The 22818-nt window shown below is 44.5% G+C and overlaps 1 protein-coding gene across 1 annotated transcript in view; it reads left to right on the forward strand.

Annotated features, from left to right (window-relative positions):
* The window catches only part of LOC147679612 (2'-5'-oligoadenylate synthase 1-like), a 107444-nt gene extending 84863 nt beyond the window's left edge, over positions 1 to 22581 (forward strand). The window contains exons 7-8 of the mRNA XM_086943185.1: positions 3394 to 3504; positions 21874 to 22581. Coding sequence (XP_086799311.1) covers positions 3394 to 3477 — 84 coding nt within the window. The 3' untranslated portion in view covers positions 3478 to 3504; positions 21874 to 22581. The remainder of the gene's footprint in view (positions 1 to 3393; positions 3505 to 21873) is intronic.
* The last annotated feature ends 237 nt before the right edge of the window (positions 22582 to 22818 follow it).

Raw genomic sequence — 22818 nt, forward strand, 5'->3', positions numbered from 1 at the left:
ATCAATGCCCAAGCGTGTATGATTGCTCCACAGAGGATGTACAGGATTCAGGCAGAATTTGAATGCTCAGTTCTACTCCCCTCCTAAGAGAACGAAGATATATTTATTCATTACTGCATTTCCACTAGGTGTTTTTGGATATCAACATCGTAAGTCTGATACTCTCACACTCTGATGAATTTAGGTAGTTTAGCATTAGCCTTGATGCTGATTGGCGCCCATTTATAGTACCAGAGCATTGCTGTTAAAAATCTGACTCCAATCCTGCTTCTTGAATATATATGCAACCGTAGACTCATGAGTAGGCCTCACAAGCATTTAGTCTTCTCAGTCTGTAAAGACAATCAGGACAGTTGCATCTCCTTCCACAAAACACTCCTACTTGCATTCATCCCACATAATCACAGAACCAAATCAGGAGGATGGGCGTTCTTTTACATCACTCCGAAAGCGTGTAACAGCCTCCCTCTCCACATCAAAGCCTGCTTCTCTCTTCTTGAATTCCACAAGAAGCCAGAGACCCGACTTTTCATTAACCAATCTACCATACGAAGGGCTAGGCACACTCACCTGCTTTGCACCAGGGAAATAGGAATTCCACATCTCCATGAGAGGGAATACAATGTAAAGGAGAAACAGAAAGACTAAAACAAAAACCTTTTAATGAAATAATGGATATGGCAGGAGATTAGGCGCTGGAGCAGAAATATGGAAGAACAAGTGATCACAGTATTAAAAAGGATAGCTAAAAAGACAAGTCATCAGGCAGTCCTAAACAGGACCTCAAAGGACAAACAAGGATGGTGCAGGGGAGACATGGTAATATGGATGGCTATAGATGATTGTAGCTGTATGGAGAAAGGAGACCAGTTTATCGAAATGGCTCATGTAAGGTTGATGTGCCAAGAGAAGTGAAAATGGCTGGAGAAATGCTTATGCCTGAATAGAGGTACTGATGAATATAGGAAAGTGTTGTTGACTGGAGAGAAGTGCTGATGGCTGAAAAGAGGTGCTCATAACATTGCATAGAGAGGAGGGTTAGTGCCAGGAGACAAGCATTGATATGGATGGATGGAAAGTGGAGCTAAGTGTTTTTGACAGGGTAGAGGTTTGTTAGTGGCTCAAATGCTGATGGCTATGGCTGGAAAATGGTTTGGGTGACTGGAGGCAAGTGTTAATAAGGGTAATTTAATGAGTATTGATGGATGAAAGCAAGTATGATTACTAGACTGAACTGTTGATGGTGATCCAGCGCAGCTCTTCAACAACCCTCAATACTCATTACACTCTACCCAGGAGCAATTTAATGTACTCATCGGTGGGGCCCATAACACCGCGAGTCACACACGCAAACACACACACAATTACTCCTGAATCAGTGATAAAAAGGCGAGCTGCTGACTAGCGGGGTACCTAGGTTCATATTCTATACATTATATACATTTATAAAATATTTCTATACATATGCTAACATGTTACCTGGAAAACTCCACACCAAGATACTCCACTATTTGGTCAATAGATCATCTAGTAGAAGTTAGTTGATGGGAGATTAAGACCAGCTTAATCATAGTAATCCTATAACTTTAGCATTTTATTCTGTCATGACATTTTAATAAAAGAAAAACATAACTCAAGTTTATATTTAAATTTGAATTTATCTAGATTATTTAGGAAACAAAACTTTGATTTATTTTGACAAGCAAGAATTAAGCATTTAATTTAGTTCCGGTTAAAAGAAAATGAAATTTAGAAATAATATGACCAAGTTCTGTTACATAGAAATAACAGAGTTGCACGAGTCTCAGTCTGCCTCTCTATTCTTCTCAATGCCTCTTTCCCAAAACAAAATCTCTGCATTCGATCATCTTCATTGCTCCAAAAATTAAGGTCCCCAAAAATTGTCAAAGGCTTTAGCACCATGAAATAGTTCAAACCGACAGCATGTTGCGGTGCAAAATAAATCCAAGGAGCAAGCTCTTTTCACCCTTTCGGACAAGCTCTTTTTCACCCTTCTTCTCTATCTAACTTAAAATTGAAACTTTTTGGGTCCACAGTTCATTCTGATTTGTCCATTAGAGGGTAACTATGGTCACCTCATCTCATCCTTGACGGAACCAGTTTTTCAAAATGCGCAGTCATCCTTAACAAGTTCCCAAAGTTGTCATCTACGCTTATGCTTGTCATTATCTTTTTGTTACATGATCTTCCGTTCCCACAGTCTTAGAAGCAAACATCCTTTGGCACCCTTTTGCACTTTAGGCCAAGCTGACCTTGACATCACTTCGCTCTGTGTACCAGTCATTCTGCTTACTCGGCTTCTCATGTAAGCACATGCTCAGAGGCTCTTTGTTTTAGCCGATGTCAACACTGCAGTCAGCAGCCATTTTCAACAACCAGGCCGCGTAGGCCTCAATGAGAACTAGTTGGAAAATAAACATAGCAAACGTTACATTTAGAATGATAGTTTTTCTGTTTACCTCCCACCATTCTAATATCCCTTATTAGTAATTACCTAGCAAAAGCGTGACATATAGCCTTATTTTACTTACCAAGTGCATTTAATCTTTTCTTGCCATGACAAATACATACATTTAAATGAAGCATAAACATACATGCTTATTTGTCACATTATAGCACTATATTAATATGACTCGTTCACAATTGTTAGTATGTTATTTTCGCAAATAGCAATTAGTTTCCCATGTGTAAAATGTCTAAGTGCATTTTGTTGATTAGTTTTCATGCATCACACCATTAATTCAGTTATTGTTATACGAAATTAATTTCACAGGGGGTACACAAAAAATGTTTTGTCTCTCCCCTGCTCCATCAATGGCTGGAGAGATAGGTTAACAGCTAGAGAGAATGGTTGATGGCTGACAAGAAGCACTGATAGGGATGGACAGAAAAAGGTTGACTGCGGAGAAGTATTGATGTGTATATATAAATAAACAATGTGTGTGTTAAAGAGTTGATGGCTAGTGAGAAGTGTTGATGTGGATAGCTGCAGAGTAATGCTGGAGGCTGGGGAAAATTGCTGATGGTGATTGCTGGAGATAAGTGTTTATTAGAATGAATGGAGAGTAGTGTTGAAGGTATCCTCAGTTGTAACTGGATAGATGTTTAAGATAATAACATGGTTGACATCAACTTAATGTACACAAAATGTTAGTGCTCTTTGTAGTAGAGAGTAAACTCATGTCTGAGATTTTGATTTGATAACTCAATGTACTGAAATCTTTTCTGAAGATGAAGCGCCTGATGTTGAAGCTCTATTAAATATAAATAACTAAAACATGTTTTTTTAATTTGATTCACCAAAAATACCTGTCACCTCTTAGTTTGTTTAGATCTTAGGTGACATATATTATGTTATTTCCTCATTTGTAGCCTGCACTGCCAGAGTCACTAATCCGGATAAATCCCAGAAGACCCGAAGCTGTGGAAGAGAGCAGCGGGTGCACCATCCAGTGATCCAGAATACTACATCCTGAACTTGAGGTGGGGAAGGAATAGAATACTGTACTCTTCCACCAATGTGTAACTGAGCTGTTTTGAGCGGAAAAGTCGTGAAGGGGAAATGGTATGTGACACAGTCTTGTACACCAAAGATTTTCAATGGGGAAAGAGTTTAGAAGAGGGAAGGTTTCTATGATACTAACTGGCAGTTCACTGCTTTGAGGAGAAAGGGGAATGGTGCTATTGCCGAATCTTGTGACCCGAGGCTGCCCTGACTGGGGAAATTTGGAGGAGGATGCACAGAAGAAATTCTGCTATCCTAAAACACAGTTTTGCAGCATGAATCCTTTTCTGGATTCACATGCTGTGCATTATTCCGCCATCTAGTAATTGGGTCCGGAATTGTCTCTTTTTGTTTTCATGGGGGTCCTCAACCACTCTTTGGTGCTAGGTCCATCCCTTGTGTGACGTCAGATGGCACGCTGGATGTTCCTGTGACTGGAAGCCATGTTCAGATTTGTTTTTGCCATTGTTGGATCTGGATGCAAGGGAAGAACCTATGATTATTTGGTCCAAATTCTCCCCAGAATGTAGATTTTAGGCAAAAATAACCATTCTACTTTGATCAAGAAGGCACCGGAGAAGGAGAGGGACCTCTGGCCGCCTTTTCCTTCTGAAGACCGCATCGGAACAGCAACTACACAGCCGGACCGAAATGAGGCAAGGAAGGGGCCATGGAAAATACCTGTAATAAGCAAGTTCCTCGAGCAGAGGTGACACAGCAGACGTAGACAGGTTGTGTCTTTCAAGTTATTTATTATGTTCTTAACATCTATTGTAACAGCCCCACCAGGAGCAGACTGCTAGCTGCTCAGCCTATCTTCCAACTGACAACACTCACACCAGGCACCCAAGCATTCCACTCCTGTCAATCACCAACATTCCAAGCAGAACACTCACACTGCTGAACAGCTAGTTACAAGGTAAAGTTAAACACTATAAACATAACCTGAAGATACTACAATACCCCTTTCAATGTTTTGCCCTAATTGTCACCACAGATTCGCACAACGCAATTTATACGACATCTGCAATCTCAGATCACAAGGATAAGGACTGCAAGGCCTGCGCTATGTTTGTGTTGAAACTCTTAAGGCCCTGAGAAAGTAGAGAGAGGAGTACAATATGGCTATGTTTGGCAGCTAGAAACCGCAGGTGTCGCTGAAGGATTTAGGCCTTTCAAGTGATGAAGACGAACAGGGGGCAGCCACAGAATCAACACACAGAGGATTGGACATTGAGATCCTCGATGGGAATGCTGAGAAGTGGTGTAATGCAAAGAAGATTCCCAAAGACGTGGAGAAGGTAACTAAGACCCCTCACCCGTCAGAAACCACAGCCCTCAAAAAGAAAGCGCAAAAAGCCCAGGCGTCAAAAAAGATGACCGAGGATCAACCGAGGCCTACAGAACCCCACGGATCCAATGTCAGGGATACAGATGAGAAGAACATTGCGAAATCGACAAAGACTAATGTTGGACGAGAGGCCTCGAAGTATAAGACCATACCTTCGGAGGCAGAAACAAGGACACCAAAGAAGAGGATCTCCCGGTCTTCTGACACTGAAAGGGCCCTCAAGGTGGAGAAAAAGAGAAGACACCAAAAGTAAGAAATGGCAGCACTTCTTCAACAAAAGAAGGATTTCGATGAGGCACTAAAGGAATACCTAATTTCCTCGAAACCCTCCAATACCTCAGAGGAAGAGGTAGAAGATAATACTCTTGAAGCTCTGGAAACCCATGAACCTCACGAACAGGACGTCAAAGAAGAACTCGACCTTCCAGTTGAGGAGGAAGCTACAGGAACTTTCGAGGAAGAGTAGAACATCCTTGAAGCAGAGTGCCCTGAAAAAAAAGGTCTGTAGTAGTCCCTTTAAGGTTTTGCCACCAGATGACATAGTCTTTTACAACAGTCTCGTCAAAAGAGTAGCTGATACTTACGGGGTCCACTTAGAGGAGGAGAAACAAGATTCTGGTTTCCTCCTAGAAACATTGACGAGATTCACTAAAGGGACACAATACCTTCCAATGATCCCAAGCATTCTTGACCAGGGCAACAAGGCTTTTAAGGAGCCTGCCTCAGCAAAGGGAGTAACACCAAGGGTCGAAAATAAATACAAATCCTCCACGAAGGACCCCAAATATATTTAAGGGAACACAGTGACTGACTCTGTCATTGATGCCACAGCAAGAAGGAGGAGCATGTGCTCATTCCTCCACTGGTCCACCTCCAGAAAAGGAGAGTAAGAAAATGGCCATGATGGGGACGAAGATGGAAAGGAAGACAGAAACGCAATGGCGCATTGCTAATTCTAATGCCCTCCTCAATATGGATGGTTGGATGGTCACCAACAATGTGATAAGAAAAGACCAAAATAAATAATACAGGATGGGAAAAACAGAGCAAACACCTCCCTAAAGTCCGCTCTGGATACAGCCAATACAGCCAGCAGACAAATGTGCACAGGTACTATCGTAGGAAATCATGCCTGGCTCAGAATCTCAGGCTTCAAACAGAAAGTACAAACATCCATAATCAATTATCCCTTCACAGTAGATACCTTGTTTGGACATTAGGTAGATGAGTCCTTACAGCAATTAAAGAAGGACAATAAAACGGTAAAAGAAATGAGAGCATAGCAATACAGGGGCACCTTCAAAAGGAGACGGTTTAACCTCAGAAGACCCACAAGAAGGGGGTCTTCTCAACAGGAGCAACAACCGGTACAAGGCAGCAGTCTAGCCAACAGTCTGCATACCAATCCTGGCAGCAGCAACCAAAGCAGTCCTTTTGTGGCAGAGAAAGAGCCAGGAACAACCCTCGAGAGTAGGAGGAGCAAACTCCAAGTAACTCGCCCACAAGAAAGTACTCCCACACAACACCAGTGGGGGGCAGAATAGTGCATTACCCACAACAATGGGAAAATATAACCACAGACAAATGGATTTTAAACATGGTATGCCACAGCTGTTGTATAGAGCTAAGAAGAAAACCTCCACCAAATCCACCAAAGAAGAAAAAGTTCAAAAGAACAGACATCTTAAAATTTGAAGGAGGAAATAAAGGAATTCCTACAAAAACAGGCATAAGAGAAAGTACCAACAAGGGAGCACAAGAAAGGAAACTACTCGCCTTATTTCTTGCTATCAAAGCAAGATCTCACATTAAGAGCAATCCGAGATCTCCGATCCATAAACAAATTAATTCGCAGACAGCATTTCAAGATGACAACCCTACAAAAGGTAGTCCCACAGCTATAACAAGCATTTGCAATGCAATAGGTCTCGCATTCACACAAGTTTGAGCTATTGGCATTGTAAATGACATTGCCTTTTATTTATGTTTTGGGTTTTAAAACATAAATAAAAGGCATTGTCATTTACAATACTAATAGCTTAAACTGTGAGTTTAGCTAAAAAAAGGTGACCCAAGTGTCTGTCAGGGCAGTGAACAGATTGAGAGAGACCCACATGTCTGTGAGGGTATCTAACAGAAGGTGACCCAAGTGTCTGTCAGGGCAGTGAACATAATGAGACCCTCATGTCTGTCTGGGCAGTAATCAGAATGTCTGTGAGGGCAGTGAAGAGTGGGGGGCCCACATGGTTGTGTATGGAGTCAACACATTGAGTCCCTCATGTCTGCGTGAAATGAATAAATTGAGACATACAGAAGTGACAGTGAACAAAGTGAGACTCACATAGTTATGAACTGAGTGAAAGTCACATAGTTGTGGTGCAGTGAACATAGTGAGTGCCACATAGTTGTGAAGATAGTGGGACCCAAATGGCTCCGAGGGCACTGAGCTGAGGGAGACCCACTCGGCTCGGAGTGCAGTGAACAGAGGGAGAGCCACGTGCTGTGGGTGCAGGGACCAGAGGGGGACCACGTGCTGTGAGTGCAGTGACCAGAGGTGATTCACGTGCTGTGAGTGCTGTGACCAGAGGGGGGCCACGTGATGTGATTGCAGGGACTCACAAGTCTCAATGCACCAGACAGAAGGATATCCAGATGGCTGTGAATGCAGTGAACAGAGTGAGACCCACGTGTCTGTAAGTGGAGTGAATATAGGAAGACCCACGTGTCTGTGAGTCTAGTGAACAGAGTGAGAACCACGTGGCTGTGAATACTATGAGTGTGACCTCGACGTCGAGAGTACTGTATGCACCCATTAGCCTTGGCTACCCCCATGGACGTGTTGCCTCCCTGGGGGCTGTGGCCGTCAGGGACGGTCCCAAACGAGGGCCAGTTTTCAGGCAGCCCCAACCCGGCTTGTTCTGGTTCAGTGCCCTGAAGTCAGGCTGGGGTGAGGGTACAGCGATCTCTGTTTACATCTGTAACCCTCCCCCTTCCTATGGGCTGGCCCGCCCCTTGGAGAAGCATGACCAGAAAAACAGGAACCAGCTGAAAAGAACAAGCAAACCACAAAGCACGCACGCGGGAGGAAAAACAGGGCAAACGAGTGCGTGACAATATACTGGTGGCCTCGAGCTTGCCCCCTCCCCCGGGTCTCACAAATACACACACCACAAAGCCCCCTCATTTTCACAAACCTACAGACCACAATGCTACCCCCTTTCCTCAAGTCTCACAAACCTACAGACCACAATGCTACTAACGAGAGGGGGTGGGAATAATACAGTACTTGCACTATTTTAGTCACAAGGACCCCCTCGGAACATCACTAGTGTGGGGGTGATGATCACAGCACCCCTGGAATCGCGCCGCACACCGGCACAGTTCCACATATTACCGTAGTGCCTCATGCTCTGAGTCAGAGAATGCACGTGCACAGTAGCTCCGAAATAAATTGCCTCAAGGCGCTACGAACTCGGAGGACTGGGCGCATTGGGGACGTGGAGGGCGGGGCTGCGTGGTTTTATCCCTACCCACCTCCACAAAGAAGGTATGCCGGGACTCAGTGACCAACTTTTCAACTTCCTTCTCTGTCAGCAGAAAGCTTGGAGGTCGTGGCCAAAGTGCAGTAGTGGAGGAACGCCTCTTCTAATAGATAATGAAGTTATTATAGTACAGAGTGAGGGGGATGACCTGCGAGTTATGTGAGCAAAATAAATAGCAATATCAGCATGTGTGGCAAGCACAGTTATTGGTTCTTCACATCCAGACTCCTGCAGTCTTTAACGTGAATATAATGCAGTACTTTGAACAATGCCTCTAAAAGCTACGGCATATTAGACAAGAATAGAACACAGGTGTTCTGGCTCCCAGGTATATAAATGAATCCCTGGACCACATTACAGGCCTTGGTGAGGCAGCAGAGGAGCGGCTGGGTTAATGGGGGTTGACAGCAGCTCTGGTGCCCCTGCACCCCGCGCCGTGTTTACTGCTGCAGCAGAACAGCGCCTTCCGCGTCGGACAGATAACTGGATCTGGGAGGGAATGATGAAAAGGGAGCTAGCATTTTTGAGGCAGGGCTTTGAAGTTGCAAATCCTTTGAACTTCTTATCACTAACAGGCCACAAACAGAGCTATTTACTCCCCCTGCCTGTTGTCACCCGCAAGCGGGGGGAGGTTTATGTGCTTTGCGTGCGAGCACCAGAGCCCCTCACAGCCCCTGCTGACCTCTGTTGGCCACCCAGTAACCATGCTGGTCTACGAATGGGGCAGCAGTTGCATGGAATTTAAGGGGAGAGAAGGAAAGTGAAAGTACGCGAGGCGCGCGTTGTGCAGCCGGTTTCTCTGCTGAAGGGAGACAGGAGGTGGCACGTGTGGACAGGAGATTTGCACTCGTACAGAGTGCATAGCTCCTGTCCGCGCATGCCACCTCCTGTCTCCCTTCCAGCACCAAAGCGGCAACAATAGTCCCGCTAGCGAAACCGCGCATGCGCTCCATTCGTAGCGAGACCTAAAAAGGGGACTCCATGGCAACAATAGTCTTAAAATACACTTATCTACACATCCCATGAATTGAGCTCACAGAAAATTCCTCAAGTTCAGCCACATGGATGCACACTACCAATTCAGAGTCTCTCCCTTTGGCATAAAATCAGCACCAAGAGAATGTGCAAAGTGCTTAATAGCAGTAGAAGCATCCCAAAGAAGGAAGGGAATCCTCGTCTATCCCTATTCAGAAGACTGGTTGATGAAGGCAAATTCCAAACAAAGATGTTACTCACACTTTCAACAGGTGATCACAACGCTATACGGTTTGGGCTTCTCCATAAACCACAAAAAATCCTCCCCAAAACCAGAACAGGAAAAGATCTTCCTAGGAGCAAGATTGAACTCCAAGATGTCATGGGCATACCCGACCCAAAGGAGTATACAGACAATCAAGAAGCAAACTCGCCTCTTCCAGATGGCACAGGTATACCCAATAAAAATGAGGATGCAAGCAAGTAAGGAGCAAACTCTCCTCTACCAGAAGGTATATATTCTGACAGTGAGGACCTTCATAACCCATTCATGTCTACACATGCGCCCTCTACAAGAATTGATATGCAAAAATTGATCACAAACCACAGGGAGTTGGGAGGATGGAGTGATTGTAACAGAGAGGGTACAGAAGGAGATGCAGTGGGGGGCATCCAAGAACAAAACTCTAGGCTGAAAATTCAAATCATCAACTCCCTCGGTGACCATCACAAAAGATGCGTCTCACAAGAACTGGGGAGCACATACAGGAACCCTAAAGATACAGGGTCAATAGAACAAATCAAACTTCATAAAAAATTGAAACTGGCAATACTACAACAATGTTTTACCTGAACACACAGGGAGGCACAAAATCCTTTACCCTAAGCAAGCTAGCTCAGGAGATATGGCAATGGGCTATACCAAAGAGAATCAACTTGCAGACAATGTCCCTGTGTGGAAAGAACTACACAGAAGCAGATCAGCTCAGCAGGCAGAGCAGCAGCTCACACAAATGGAAAAACAAGCAAACGAGTCTGCAAGGGTATTCCGACTCTTGAGGACACCAATGATAGACGCAGCGGAGAACAAGAAATGGCAATTATTCACCTTTAGGTTTCAACACCACCTACCACATGGGAATGCCCTGTCACTAACCAGGTCAGGAACATTTGCCTACGCTTTTCCTCTGATCCCTCTAGTACAAGGGGTACTGGAGAAGGCCAGACAACCAGAAATAAACCTAATTCTCATAGCCCATCAGTGGGCAAGATAAACTTGGTACTCAAGCCTACTTGAACTGTCCAAGGGACATGTGATCAGATTTGAGGCAGAAAAGGACCTTCTCACAATGCAACAGAGTCAAGAATTTCACCTGGAACTTACCACAAAGATCAACGGAGGTACTAAAAGGCAGAAAGTCCAACCACAAGACAATGCTATGAAGCAAAGTAGAAATGGTAACTCATTTGGTGTACGGATAACAATACCCTAAGTTCAATATCTACACAGGAAACCACGTTAATATATCTTACCCACTTGATAGACAGTAAAATCAACTATTCAAGCCTCAAGGTACATTTGCCAACAATTGTAGCTCACACCATGGGACCTTCATGTAAATGCTATTTCACATTACCAGCCGTCAAAAGGTTTCTAGAAGGTTCCAAAAGAATTGCACTCCCCAAGGTAGGCTCCAAGCCCTATGTGGAGCTTGAACACAGTGCTAGCACAGTTTATTACAGAAACTTTCAAACTCAAACACAAAGCTGAACTCCGGCATATCACAATAAAGACTGCATTCTTAATGGTAATATTATCACTACGGAGAGTAAGTGAACTACAAGCATTATCAATGAGAAACCATACATGCAAATCCACAAGGACAATATTCCACATGAATCAAAGCATTCAGTTGGCAGTTTTCTTCAAAAACATTCGAAACACAACTAGAAAGAAGCCTTTATACCGTGGATGTAAGAAGAGCCTTACTATACTATCTACAGGAGACAAAACTATTCCGTATGGGGAATCAATTGTTCGTGTCTTACTTTAAGTCCAACAAGGGCGCACTTGTTACAAAGGGGACAATTGCACGCTGGAGTGTAGGAGCAATTCAGGTACGCCTTTCCTCAGCTGGGAATACATTAAATTCCTGGCCAAGAGTGCATTCAACAAGGAAAAAGGGAGCAACACTAGCCCTTATGGCAAATGTGCTAATTGACAATATATGTGTAGCCACCACATGGGCATCTACACACACCTTTCCCAAGCATTATTGTGTCAATATACAAATGGCAAAGGAATCTCAATGGGACAAAAGGTACTCAAACACCTGTTCTCAAATTCTTCCACATCTCACCCCAACCATTCCAAGAAAGAGGAACCACTACATAATCTAATGCACAGAATGTGAGTCTTGAAAAGAATTCATGCTGCACAACAAAATGTTTACTTACCAGGAGGAGTAGATTTGCAGCTTGAAGAGTTTTCCGGATTCATGTGAGACCCTACTGCCTCCCCAGAGATGAGGAAAGCAAACAGGTGGGAGAAACATAATTTAAAAGGTAGAGAAGGAACTTAAAACAGGAAAAGTAAAGACATACCCTTATTAACAAAAGGAAGGAGAAAGAAAGAATCCGAAGATGGCTACAACGCACAGAAACTTCGTGAGCGCCATCTGACATCACACAAGACATGGACCTAGCACTAGATTATGTTCGATGACGCTCATGAAAACAAAAAGAGAAACAGAGGCAATTCGGGACCCAACCACTAGATGGCAGAATAATGCACATCATGTGAATCCAGAATACTCTTCAAGCTGCAAAGCTACTCCTACTGGTAAGTAACCATTTCGTTTTTGGGTTTCGCCTGCCGAAGGCTGCGCTCTGCGCAGATTTTCGGCGCAGGCGAAATCCATTGTTTCCAAAAAGGACTTCAGGAACGTCCCCCGGCTCCCATTGGCTAGCTCCATAAATGGAGGCTAGCCATTGGGTGCCGGATCTGTCCGTCAAGGCCGGACCAGATTCGGGGGCGTTCCCGAGAATTTTTCTCTTTTGGCCACGTCATGCGGCGGTGGGTGGGGCTTTTTTTTTGCTCGTCGAGGTTTGTTTGGGCCATTTGGCGGCCGACCGCCGGCCGAGGAAGTCCAGGTGAGTACGTTCCTTTCCCGCCGTCTGTTCCTTTCCCCCCCCCCTCCGGCTGTCCGTTCCTATCCCCCGCCCCCCTCCCGCTGTCCGTGTGCCTACCCGCCACGTTTCTGCTGCTTGTTTATATTTGTTTGCGTGTGTCCTCCTCCCCTGCACTCCTCCACCTTTTGTTTACACTCAGCATGCGCTATCTGCCCCCCCAACCGCTCCCAATGTCCGTGTCTTCTCAACCCTCGGTTGTCCGTGCCCGCCCTTTGTACGTGCCACTTCGAGACCGCTAAAGGCTATTTCCAGGTCAAAGATAAAATATAAATGCTTATGTATGACAGTTAATAACTGCCTTTGGCTCTGCTCGTCAGTACCCTTTTCCTGCATTCAAGAAGGGATAGCCTGTAGAGTGCGATGCACATTACCACGTGCACGGCTCGTGCACCGTTGCTTTGGGTCTGTTGTAACCTGCCCTATGTGCTCGGAGCCTGCCCCTCGTGCACTAACCCTCCCCCACTTGAAAACTCGGATCCTTCAGTCGGCTACAGAATCCGCTCAGCCCGACTTGACAATTAAAGCGCTTTGCCGGGCACAGAGGGGAGGAGATCCGTGGTGAACTTCGTTGTTTGATGCAGTGTCGGCTACAACTGCCCCCACCCTCCTCAATAGCTCACTTGTTTTAATTAATGTTCATTTGTTTGTATACTTGGGCAGCTTTTTCGTTTTTGGTTGTTGCTGTTTTAAATAGCATGAACTCGACCCGACGGTATTGGAGCGCTTTACACGAGCACCAGTTACCTTACACAAGGACTCATTAATTTTTGTAAGCACGGGGAGATTACGTGATTTGTCCAGAGTCCCAGGATGTTGAGCCCACGCCGAGATTGCAACCTGGTTCCTCCGTTCTAAAGTCGCCAGCTCTGGTTGTTACGCCGCACCCGCTCCCTTTGTTTTCTTTTTGCTGTGCTTCAGAGCGGCAGGAGTTAAATCCCAGACGGATCCTGCAGAAAGGTCGCCTGTTCCTCCGCTAGACTGCTGTGAACAGGTAGCACTATTAATGGGAAGAACTCGCATCACAACCCGATCAACCTTTATTTTACAATTTCACGAAAAATATGGTATGTCGCGTCCAGATGCTTCAGAGCAAAACCTGCAAACTATTCATGGTAGAAATATTATATTTAGGAATGGGTGTCTGGCTCTGTGTGTGTGTGTCTGGCTCTGTGTGTGTGTCTGGCTCTGTGTGTGTGTCTGGCTCTGTCTGTGTGTCTGGCTCTGTCTGTGTGTCTGTCTCTGTCTGTGTGTCTGGCTCTGTGTGTGTCTGGCTGGCTCTCTGTGTGTGTCTGGCTCTGTGTGTGTGTCTGGCTCTGTGTGTGTGTCTGGCTCTGTCTGTGTGTCTGGCTCTGTGTGTGTGTCTGGCTCTGTGTGTGTGTCTGGCTCTGTGTGTGTCTGGCTGGCTCTGTGTGTGTGTCTGGCTCTGTGTGTGTGTCTGGCTCTGTCTGTGTGTCTGGCTCTGTCTGTGTGTCTGGCTCTGTCTGTGTGTCTGGCTCTGTGTGTGTCTGGCTGGCTCTGTGTGTGTGTGTGGCTCTGTGTGTGTCTGGCTCTCTGTGTGTGTCTGGCTCTGTGTGTGTCTGGCTGGCTCTCTGTGTGTGTCTGGCTGGCTCTCTGTGTGTGTCTGGCTCTCTGTGTGTGTCTGGCTCTGTGTGTGTGTCGGGCTTTGTGTGTGTCGGGCTCTGTGTGTGTGTGTGTCTGGCTCTGTGTGTGTGTGTCTGGCTCTGTGTGTGTGTGTCTGGCTCTGTGTGTGTGTGTCTGGCTCTGTGTGTGTGTGTCTGGCTCTGTGTGTGTGTGTCTGGCTCTGTGTGTGTGTGTCTGGCTGTGTGTGTGTGTGTGTGTCTGGCTGTGTGTGTGTGTGTCTGGCTGTGTGTGTGTGTGTCTGGCTGTGTGTGTGTGTGTCTGGCTGTGTGTGTGTGTGTGTGTGTCTGGCTCTGTGTGTGTGTGTCTGGCTCTGTGTGTGTGTGTGTATTTGTGTGTGGGGCTCTGTGTGTGAGCAATGCCAATAGCTCTAAGTTTTCCAAAGGCGAAACCATTGCATTGTAAATGCTTGTTTTCTCAGTGGGGGACTCAGAGGGAGAATTGGTGCTATCATGCTATATTATAACACAATGTTTTTGTAAGTGCAGGAGCATGGATGGAGGGTATGGTGGTGAGGCATTATATTGCAATACAATCTCTGAGTAGGACAATGGGGAAGAGGGTATAGTGCTATGGCCCTGCTTTATAACAAGTGAGGATTCAGGAGGAGGTAATTGTTCAGTAATACTTTCTTATCCCAAACAAAACTGAAATTGTGGCTGATAGGAGTCATAGGCACCATGATTCTGTCATAACAACTAGCTCATTTTTAAATAGTTAAATAGTTATGGGCACCAACATTTCACTCTTGAAGAAAACTTCTCACTCCTCCAGACTGATCATTGATTAAATCTGAGATGAGCTCTGGTGAAGACGATCCTGGACTACTGTGATATACAGTGGCCTTCCAAAGAAATTATTCTGTGGGCTATAAGGATTACAGATCCAGGTAGTCTAAATGGAGATCAACCTATTCATACAGGATCACAGCAAACCAGCATTGAATATTTTTCATTGGCTTCTAGTGAAATACAGGATGAAATCTGAAATTCGGCATTATGCATAAAGCTTACAGGGTAAAGGTGCAAGATACCTCCAAAAAGTCTGCTTTACATCCCTTCAAGGATATTAAGAGTACATCTACCCATGTGACCAAACCAGGTTCCTCCAAAAGACTAAAACATGGAAACATTGTCCTGGTGCACAAAACTGAAAACTCGAGAACTCAATCAGTCCACAGTATTCCACAGTTTAATATTATCAGAAAGATGAGTTGTTCAGCAGAACATTCCGCTAGATCTCAACGCCATCAAGAGAAGTTATCAACCATGCCAGTTTCAAGACCAGATCCAACAACCATCTAAACTATGGTCTTCATTAGTCTGTAATATTTATTCTTCTACCACTTTGAAGTTACTACGGTGATGTGCAGCTGTGTTACTGATTTGGAGAAATGGTTCAATTTAAAGATTCAGATTAGTCTTTTTTAGTGTTTTCAAGTCCAGAAGCCAGAACACCTCATCCTCAAAAATTAAGAGGTAGGAAGTCAAAAACAAAATGCCTCTAGCTTTATGGCACATAGATTTGAGCGATACACCTCTAGTGTGCTCTTAGGTATTTGAACCAATGTCTCGGGGTGGTTCCAAGGGGGTCAAGTGAGTGACCTTCAGTAACAGAGCTCTCTCTGTTGACAAATCTGAATTCAGAAACTCTATGTCCATGGCTTTGAGACCCAAGTCTGATCTGAGAGACTTTAAAAGGCATCTGAGAACCTGGCTTTTTAACCAATTGTTCCTTTAAGTCGGTCTTTGGTTTGCCTTTCGAGCACTTTCCTTCTCTGTGTGCCCAGATTTTAAATGTTGTGCTTTAGTCCACTCCAAAGGTTTCTTAAGTTCCACAGATAGCATTACGCTAAAGATATAACATCCTGCTGTAAAGTCTTGAATTTATTTTAAACTGGCTACTGTAAAGCTTGTTCCCCTCATTGTCTCCATGGGTCATCACTTCCACTTCCTCTGCTTAGCGTGAGACCCCTACAACTCCTGTTCGCTGCTGTGTCAGCGGTTGTGCTGGCAAGACAATAAAGACCTAAATAAAGTAACACCAGGAATGTTCAGCTGACACCTCTTCTTACTAGTGGTTTCTAAAATGTGAGACATGGAAGTATTTTGACTTCTGAAAGAGGAATAGTATTCAAGCTTTAATCCCTGAGATGTTATGACTTCCTCTACCAAAATGTCAACTTTGCCTCCACCTAGTACTGAACTAAGTGAGTACCTAGCAGGAGAAAGTTGCATTAAAGGCCCAACCAATTCTATTCCAAGTGCAGGACCCATGTCTAGAGGAAGCTGCTATAGTGCTGTTCTAAACACCAAGTACTGCTCCAAATGAAGGAGTCGGTGGAGTGAAAATTGCTAGATGCTGTTCTCATAGGCAGCACCCTGGAAAGAAGGCACCTATGGTGGAAAGGAAGTTGCTCGGATGTTTTCATATTAAGTGACCGTTCAACAAATAGTGCTCATCCAGGTGTGGGACTCTGGTGGAATGAAAGTCTTTTAGATGCTCTTTTGGGAGAGCCCCATCCGCCTTTGGTTCACATAATGACTTTTTCTGTTAGTCTTCATATCACGCTTCTACTGTTTCTGTATGCTGTCACTCAAAGATGCTACTACTGCCCAATTTAAAGGCACTGGTTTGAAAAAAGTGAGGAATAAGGACCCATATGAGTTACATTGATTTACTTTCAGTGTAATGAATCTATGCATTTATCAGAAGACGGCTACATAGACGACAAAGACAGCATTGTTTTGTGTTGACAGCAGCTTCATATTTCAGTATGCAAGTCAGTGCTTTACCCTGCAGACCAATACATTTAAGTCCCTTTTCAAACTCCTGAAAAGTTCAGGAAAGTGAGAAAAAATGCACCCCCCTATCTATCCTTTGTGACAGTCCTGCACGTGTTTCAGACAGGCCATTAACCAGTGGTACCAAAAAATTACTAGTTGGAGAGCATCTCTAAACTGGGAGGAGGTAATTAAAGGGATGACTGTGCAAAAGCCAATTGCTCTCTCCCAAACTAGCACTAGAGAAGTGTGGCTCAATGGTTAGAGCGGCAGACCCTGATGCAGTAGTCTGGCCGGGACCAGGGTTCAATTCCCGCCTCCGCGGGTCTCGAGCTTAATTTACTTGGGCCTGATGCTCTGCACCTCTGGGCAATAGCTTGCTTAATCTCTACAACGGCCCAAACAACGCTGAGGATGCCTGATTTCACCTTGGGGGTGCCCAGGAGTGGGCTCCTCACAGGGAAAGGCCAGGAAGGGTTCCTCGGCGGTATTCGTACAAGCGCCAATATGCCTCTGGGTAGTCGTGCGCTATAAAAGTGCGTAATTATCCTTTACCAAACATTCACAAAACTGCACTGAACCCCATTCACACCAACATTCACCGACTCATTAACACAGCCATACGCAATTATGATGCTTCATCTTCTTTCCTTTCATACTATTTACCTCCCTGCTTGGTGACTCCGAGATCTTCCTCCCGCCTAATTTTGTCCTGGCAGCAGGTTGTGTGAGGTGGAGGCAGTGAGGCTTGGAGAGAGAAGGCACATTGTGCAAGGCCTAAACAGCATGCAGGAGACATAGCTGCCTGCCTCCTGAGCCCTGAGTAGGTTGAGCATTGATAAGGGGTTGTATGCAAACAGGCAGTGATGGGTACTTTGTGATCTTCCTCCAACACCCCACCTCCTACTCTCCTTTGCTGAGAATCTGAAGGTTGAGGTAGAGGAGCAAACCTGAAAGTCTGGGCTCTGTTCGCATAAGCTATCAAGGCTAACCGTGTGCACATTCACGCCAAACAAGCCACATAAACTTCCAATCGTTTGCTGTACGGCAGGAGTCTTGCAATGAAACGGTGTTCAGAGATGTCTAATAACCCTTGACTCTTGATAGACTTTTATGATCAATTTCTAAAAGGTGTTGGAAAAAATTCTCTTCACAATGCTGTATACGCTTGTGGTTATCCAAAGGCAAGGGTTTCTGAAACTACAGGGAATACTTGCGCTCTGCTTTATTACTGACTGCCTGTCTGGCTACTCCTGTTACAGATTGTGGTGCAATAGGGGAGGGGGGACCCTCTTAACCCCTCCAAAAAAGGTGTTGGTTTACAACACTTTGAACAGATAAATGACCAAATCCCACGCACACACCCAATTGAATTCAAAACACTAAATAGTGTGAGTTAACAAATCACATATAACAGTCTTTAAGGAATGATATCCACTTCTTCTTGTTAGAGCATTAATTTCATTTTATTGCTCAAGTTGTACCACGCCAGCCGACACGTGTTTCATCAGAGTACAAGTCCCTCTGACTCTTCAGGGCGCTTAACCGGTGATAATTCCAACCCGGTAAGGGTATCTTTGACTTTATAATGGAGGTGTGAAAGTATCCTGCACCTTCTTAAAGAAAAAACAATGTTGATCGAGTTTTAATGCCAAATCTTATTTTCAAAATGGTAGTAGGCACATCTGTGTTCTAAAAATTCCACACTATTGTAAATTTTGCCGATACAGTCCACAATATCCCTGCCAATAGTAGCTGACAAAGTAATAGAATCCGGTTCAGTTCACGCAGGACCTTTCGTTTTTGCTGCCGCAAGTCCGGCGTCTCAGTCTGATGGCGATTTCAACAGTGGCCACTTTGTCAGCTACTATTGGCAGGGATATTGTGGACTGTATCGGCAAAATTTACAATAGTGTGGAATTTTTAGAACGCAGATGTGCCTACTACCATTTTAAAAATAAGATTTGGCGTTCAAACTCGATCAACATTGTTTTTTCTTTAAGAAGGTGCAGGATACTTTCACACCTCCATTATAAAGTCAAAGATACCCTTACCGGGTTGGAATTATCACCGGTTAAGCGCCCTGAAGAGTCAGAGGGACTTGTACTCTGATGAAACACGTGTCGGCTGGCGTGGTACAACTTGAGCAATAAAATGAAATTAATGCTCTAACAAGAAGAAGTGGATATCATTCCTTAAAGACTGTTATATGTGATTTGTTAACTCACACTATTTAGTGTTTTGAATTCAATTGGGTGTGTGCGTGGGATTTGGTCATTTATCTGTATACGCTTGTATTATAAACTTGTTGGTGAAAGACCCTTCATGTGCTAGATTGAAAGTCATGGAACATCCTCCAGCAGTTTATAAAACCCACAAGTTTCACCTTGTACTTAGACAACAACATCAGAAAGTCTTCCTCAAAAGGGTTTGAGATGACCATGAGGTTTAGGAAGGATTGCATCAAAACACTAAAATAAATGAGATCTAATTTACAGTAGGGTGCACTCTTGTAATTAAAGCATGCATGTGGGTAGCAGAATTCCACCTTTATGCTGCCAAAAAGAATTAAAGGGCCTCTGACTATGGATTATCTGTAGGTGGCACAGCTCTTTCTTGATGCGTCAAAAGATGTTTACGAACGTCTGGTTTTTAACTAAGAAGACCATGCCTGAGAATTGTACTCTCAAAGCCTTGCCCTCCTCCACATCTTAGCATACCCGCAATGTCTCTTATCATGTAGAAGGTTTTGATCACTCCACTAGGGTTTAAATTGATTTGTCTTGCATTTACTAAGAAGGCTGGAGGGACAAACAATATTTTCATTCTAAACGTCCATGTCATCTGTACAGTATTGAATCTGTTGTGTTGAATCTGTGCCCTAAAGCGCGGTCCTTATAAAGTTGACCTAGGAAAAATGTCTGTCGTGCAAGTCTTGACGTTTTGGTAAAATCAATTAGCCACTGTTTCGATGGCTCTTAATGCTGTATCTCCTTATCTGTTCATTAGCTTCCTAGAGTTCCAGGCTAGAAAAAGAAGTTGACACCATTATTATACTTCATTGTTAAATGTTGTGTTCAATGATGCACTGTAAATGTACAATGCTTCTATGTTTGCTTTATTTTATCATAGTCTTTGTTTATCTTGATGATCTGCATTGCCATGAGTTTATTCTGCTATGGCCTTTGTCACCTGGTGGTGCAGCCAGCCTGGGAACTTGCTTGGGAGGGAGGGGAGTTTTATGTGACAAATCATTCAGTGAGTGCCTGGTCCTCTTTGGTGAGTAACCTGCACAGGGGTAATGGTGGGACACAGAGTTGTGCAGTCTGTAGAGCCTTTATGTAGTCGTGGATAGTTCGTCGTACCGGAGTTCTATACCGCCGGCTTTTCCTACAATTATTCAGTATGCTTATCAGTATGAGAGAAACCTCTGATGCTGCTGTGCAGAAGATTTAGGAGTCAATCAGTGCTACACTCCTCTGACTCTTCTGATGTGATCAACAGAATATTGATGCTGAGGTGAAGAGTAGTTATTTGTGGAGGCCGAACTCAATGGTGATAATGACGAGAGAGGACTTAGGTGGATAGCGGAAAGAGCAAAGCCAGGAGCCACTGGACAGAAACCTTTGTACAGACAGACCCTGAGGTATTTTCCTCATTTTTAGAGTTATTTGGACCTCACTTGAGCTATCCTGAGAGATACTCCAGGTTCCTTAAACTCCAAGTGTGTTTCAGTGAACCAATGACCCTGCCTTATTTATAACATCTGCGGTTGAGAAAAGGGCATGAGATAACTAGTGCTTCGGGTGAACCACTGTGATCCTCCGCGCTATACAGCAATGTAGTAATAGAGGCATCCCAATGTGTGCCTGTTAGAATGAATGGAAAAGATAGGGTGACTTAAATAAAGGCGTGGGGGTAGAGTAAAAGGTGGAGAACAGAGCCGCCAGCCCAACCAAGTGTAAGTTCACACACCCATAGCAACACCACAGTCATAAAAGGAGAATTAAAAAAAGTGATTATTTATACTCACCAAGACCCTGGGACATCAAGATCGCAATTTATAGGAAATGCAGTCATATAGAGATCAGTATAGTGGGTGCTCCGAGATACATAGTCAGAGCTCCTGCTCCGGAACCTGTGGTTCCCCCACCGCATTTGAAGGAAGAGATGCCAGGTTTTTGACATCAGAGCCTCAGTCGGCACTGCTGTCTGAAACCCTTGGCCGAATGTCCTAGACGCCAAGGGACCTTCAGCTACCGGTGCAGACCATCCACCCTGTTGAATGCAGGGTGGCTGTTACTCACTTTCAATGCCTAGACCGCCAAGCAAAGCACCTATGTCCCAGGCAGGAAAAGAAACAATAGCCCCACACACAGGAAAAAAATCTGTGTGCATGTGAGCCCTTAACAGTTTTTGGGAGTTTGTTTGTGAAAAACAAAAAAAGATGCCGAGCAGGCAAAGCAACACTCGATCTGCTGAGCATTCAGCTTTGCATCACTGTATCCGACTCCCTGCCAGATGCACTGTGGGCACAGAAACCCCTGCCAGGCAGGCGGTGAGCCTCCACCAGGGAAGTGGCAGTCTGGATACCTGCTCACACGGTAGGCTGGCCAGCCTCTCATGCAATATTATACAGTTGCAGCACCGCATTGGCTGAAGAACACTATCCATGTGGAGCAGAGATCGCAGCATGGAAGGAGAGAGTGCGCAACATGGGGACAGAACCTTAGTTAAGCTGCACAGATCTGACTCCGAGCCTGTAACATGGGGACAAGCCTAAAGGGACCAATTTTGATTGTTGCATTAAGTCATGCAAGTGATGCTATGCTCTGATTTGCTCACATTTTTACTTTATTCAAACAGGTGACAATGTCATTAGAAAAAGCCATCTTTGATATTGCCTGAGTTCCAGCAACCAAAAAATGGTATCTGCATGCCTGCGGGAGAAGACACTACAGCAACACAACAGCACAAAGATGCTCAGGATTGGTGTATTGCTAATGGAACATTACCTGTGGATCTTTGAAGCGCTGCCATACTAGCAATGAACTGGGGCAGCTCTTCTCTGCCGGGGTGCGATACTGTACATGGATGGTGCAAGCACTTCTCAGCTAGACTTAGTGCTATAGCAGCACCTGTGTGTTCTTGCCCATTTATATACACGTCATTGTAAAGGCTTCATAGTTGGATTTTCCCTGTGCCTACTTCAACAGTTTGGTGGAGTAAAAGATGTCCAGAATCCATCATTAATGACACAGATTCGCAAAACAAATAACTTGGTGGTAACCAAGGATGCCAGCCTGGCCACAAGCCACAAAACCTTTGCACTGATACTTGCCTTAGAGAATACCAAATATCTAAAACACATGCGAACCTAAATTCACTCCATCCGTTTTTGTAAATGATCAAAATAATGTGTAAACCACAAAAATGTAATGTAAGTGCATGAGCTGTCTCAGGCGAGACCTAAAAAGCTTTGTGAATATGGAATGTCTTTACAAGGTCAATACTAAACCGCCACAGTTGAAATGCCCATAGCACCAAGTTAAAAAAACCATAGCAACAAAATTAGTAGCAAGTCTCTCAATGGTGCATTATTTATCTCCGAGACACGCTTTTCAATTTTGGTATACATATATTAAATTAACCAAACAAATGTTTTTAATGTAGTTGACTGGGTTGCACCTAGGAGAGCTACTCATAAGTAGTTGGAGAGCTACCAGTAGTTCACAAGTAACTTGTTGGGGAAGCCTGCTCTGTGTGAATCAACAAGCAGCCAATGAGGTGATGGTAAACAATGCGTAGAAG

The sequence above is a fragment of the Lissotriton vulgaris genome, chromosome 11, assembly GCF_964263255.1.
Source record: "Lissotriton vulgaris chromosome 11, aLisVul1.2, whole genome shotgun sequence".
In the NCBI taxonomy this organism is placed as follows: domain Eukaryota; kingdom Metazoa; phylum Chordata; class Amphibia; order Caudata; family Salamandridae; genus Lissotriton; species Lissotriton vulgaris.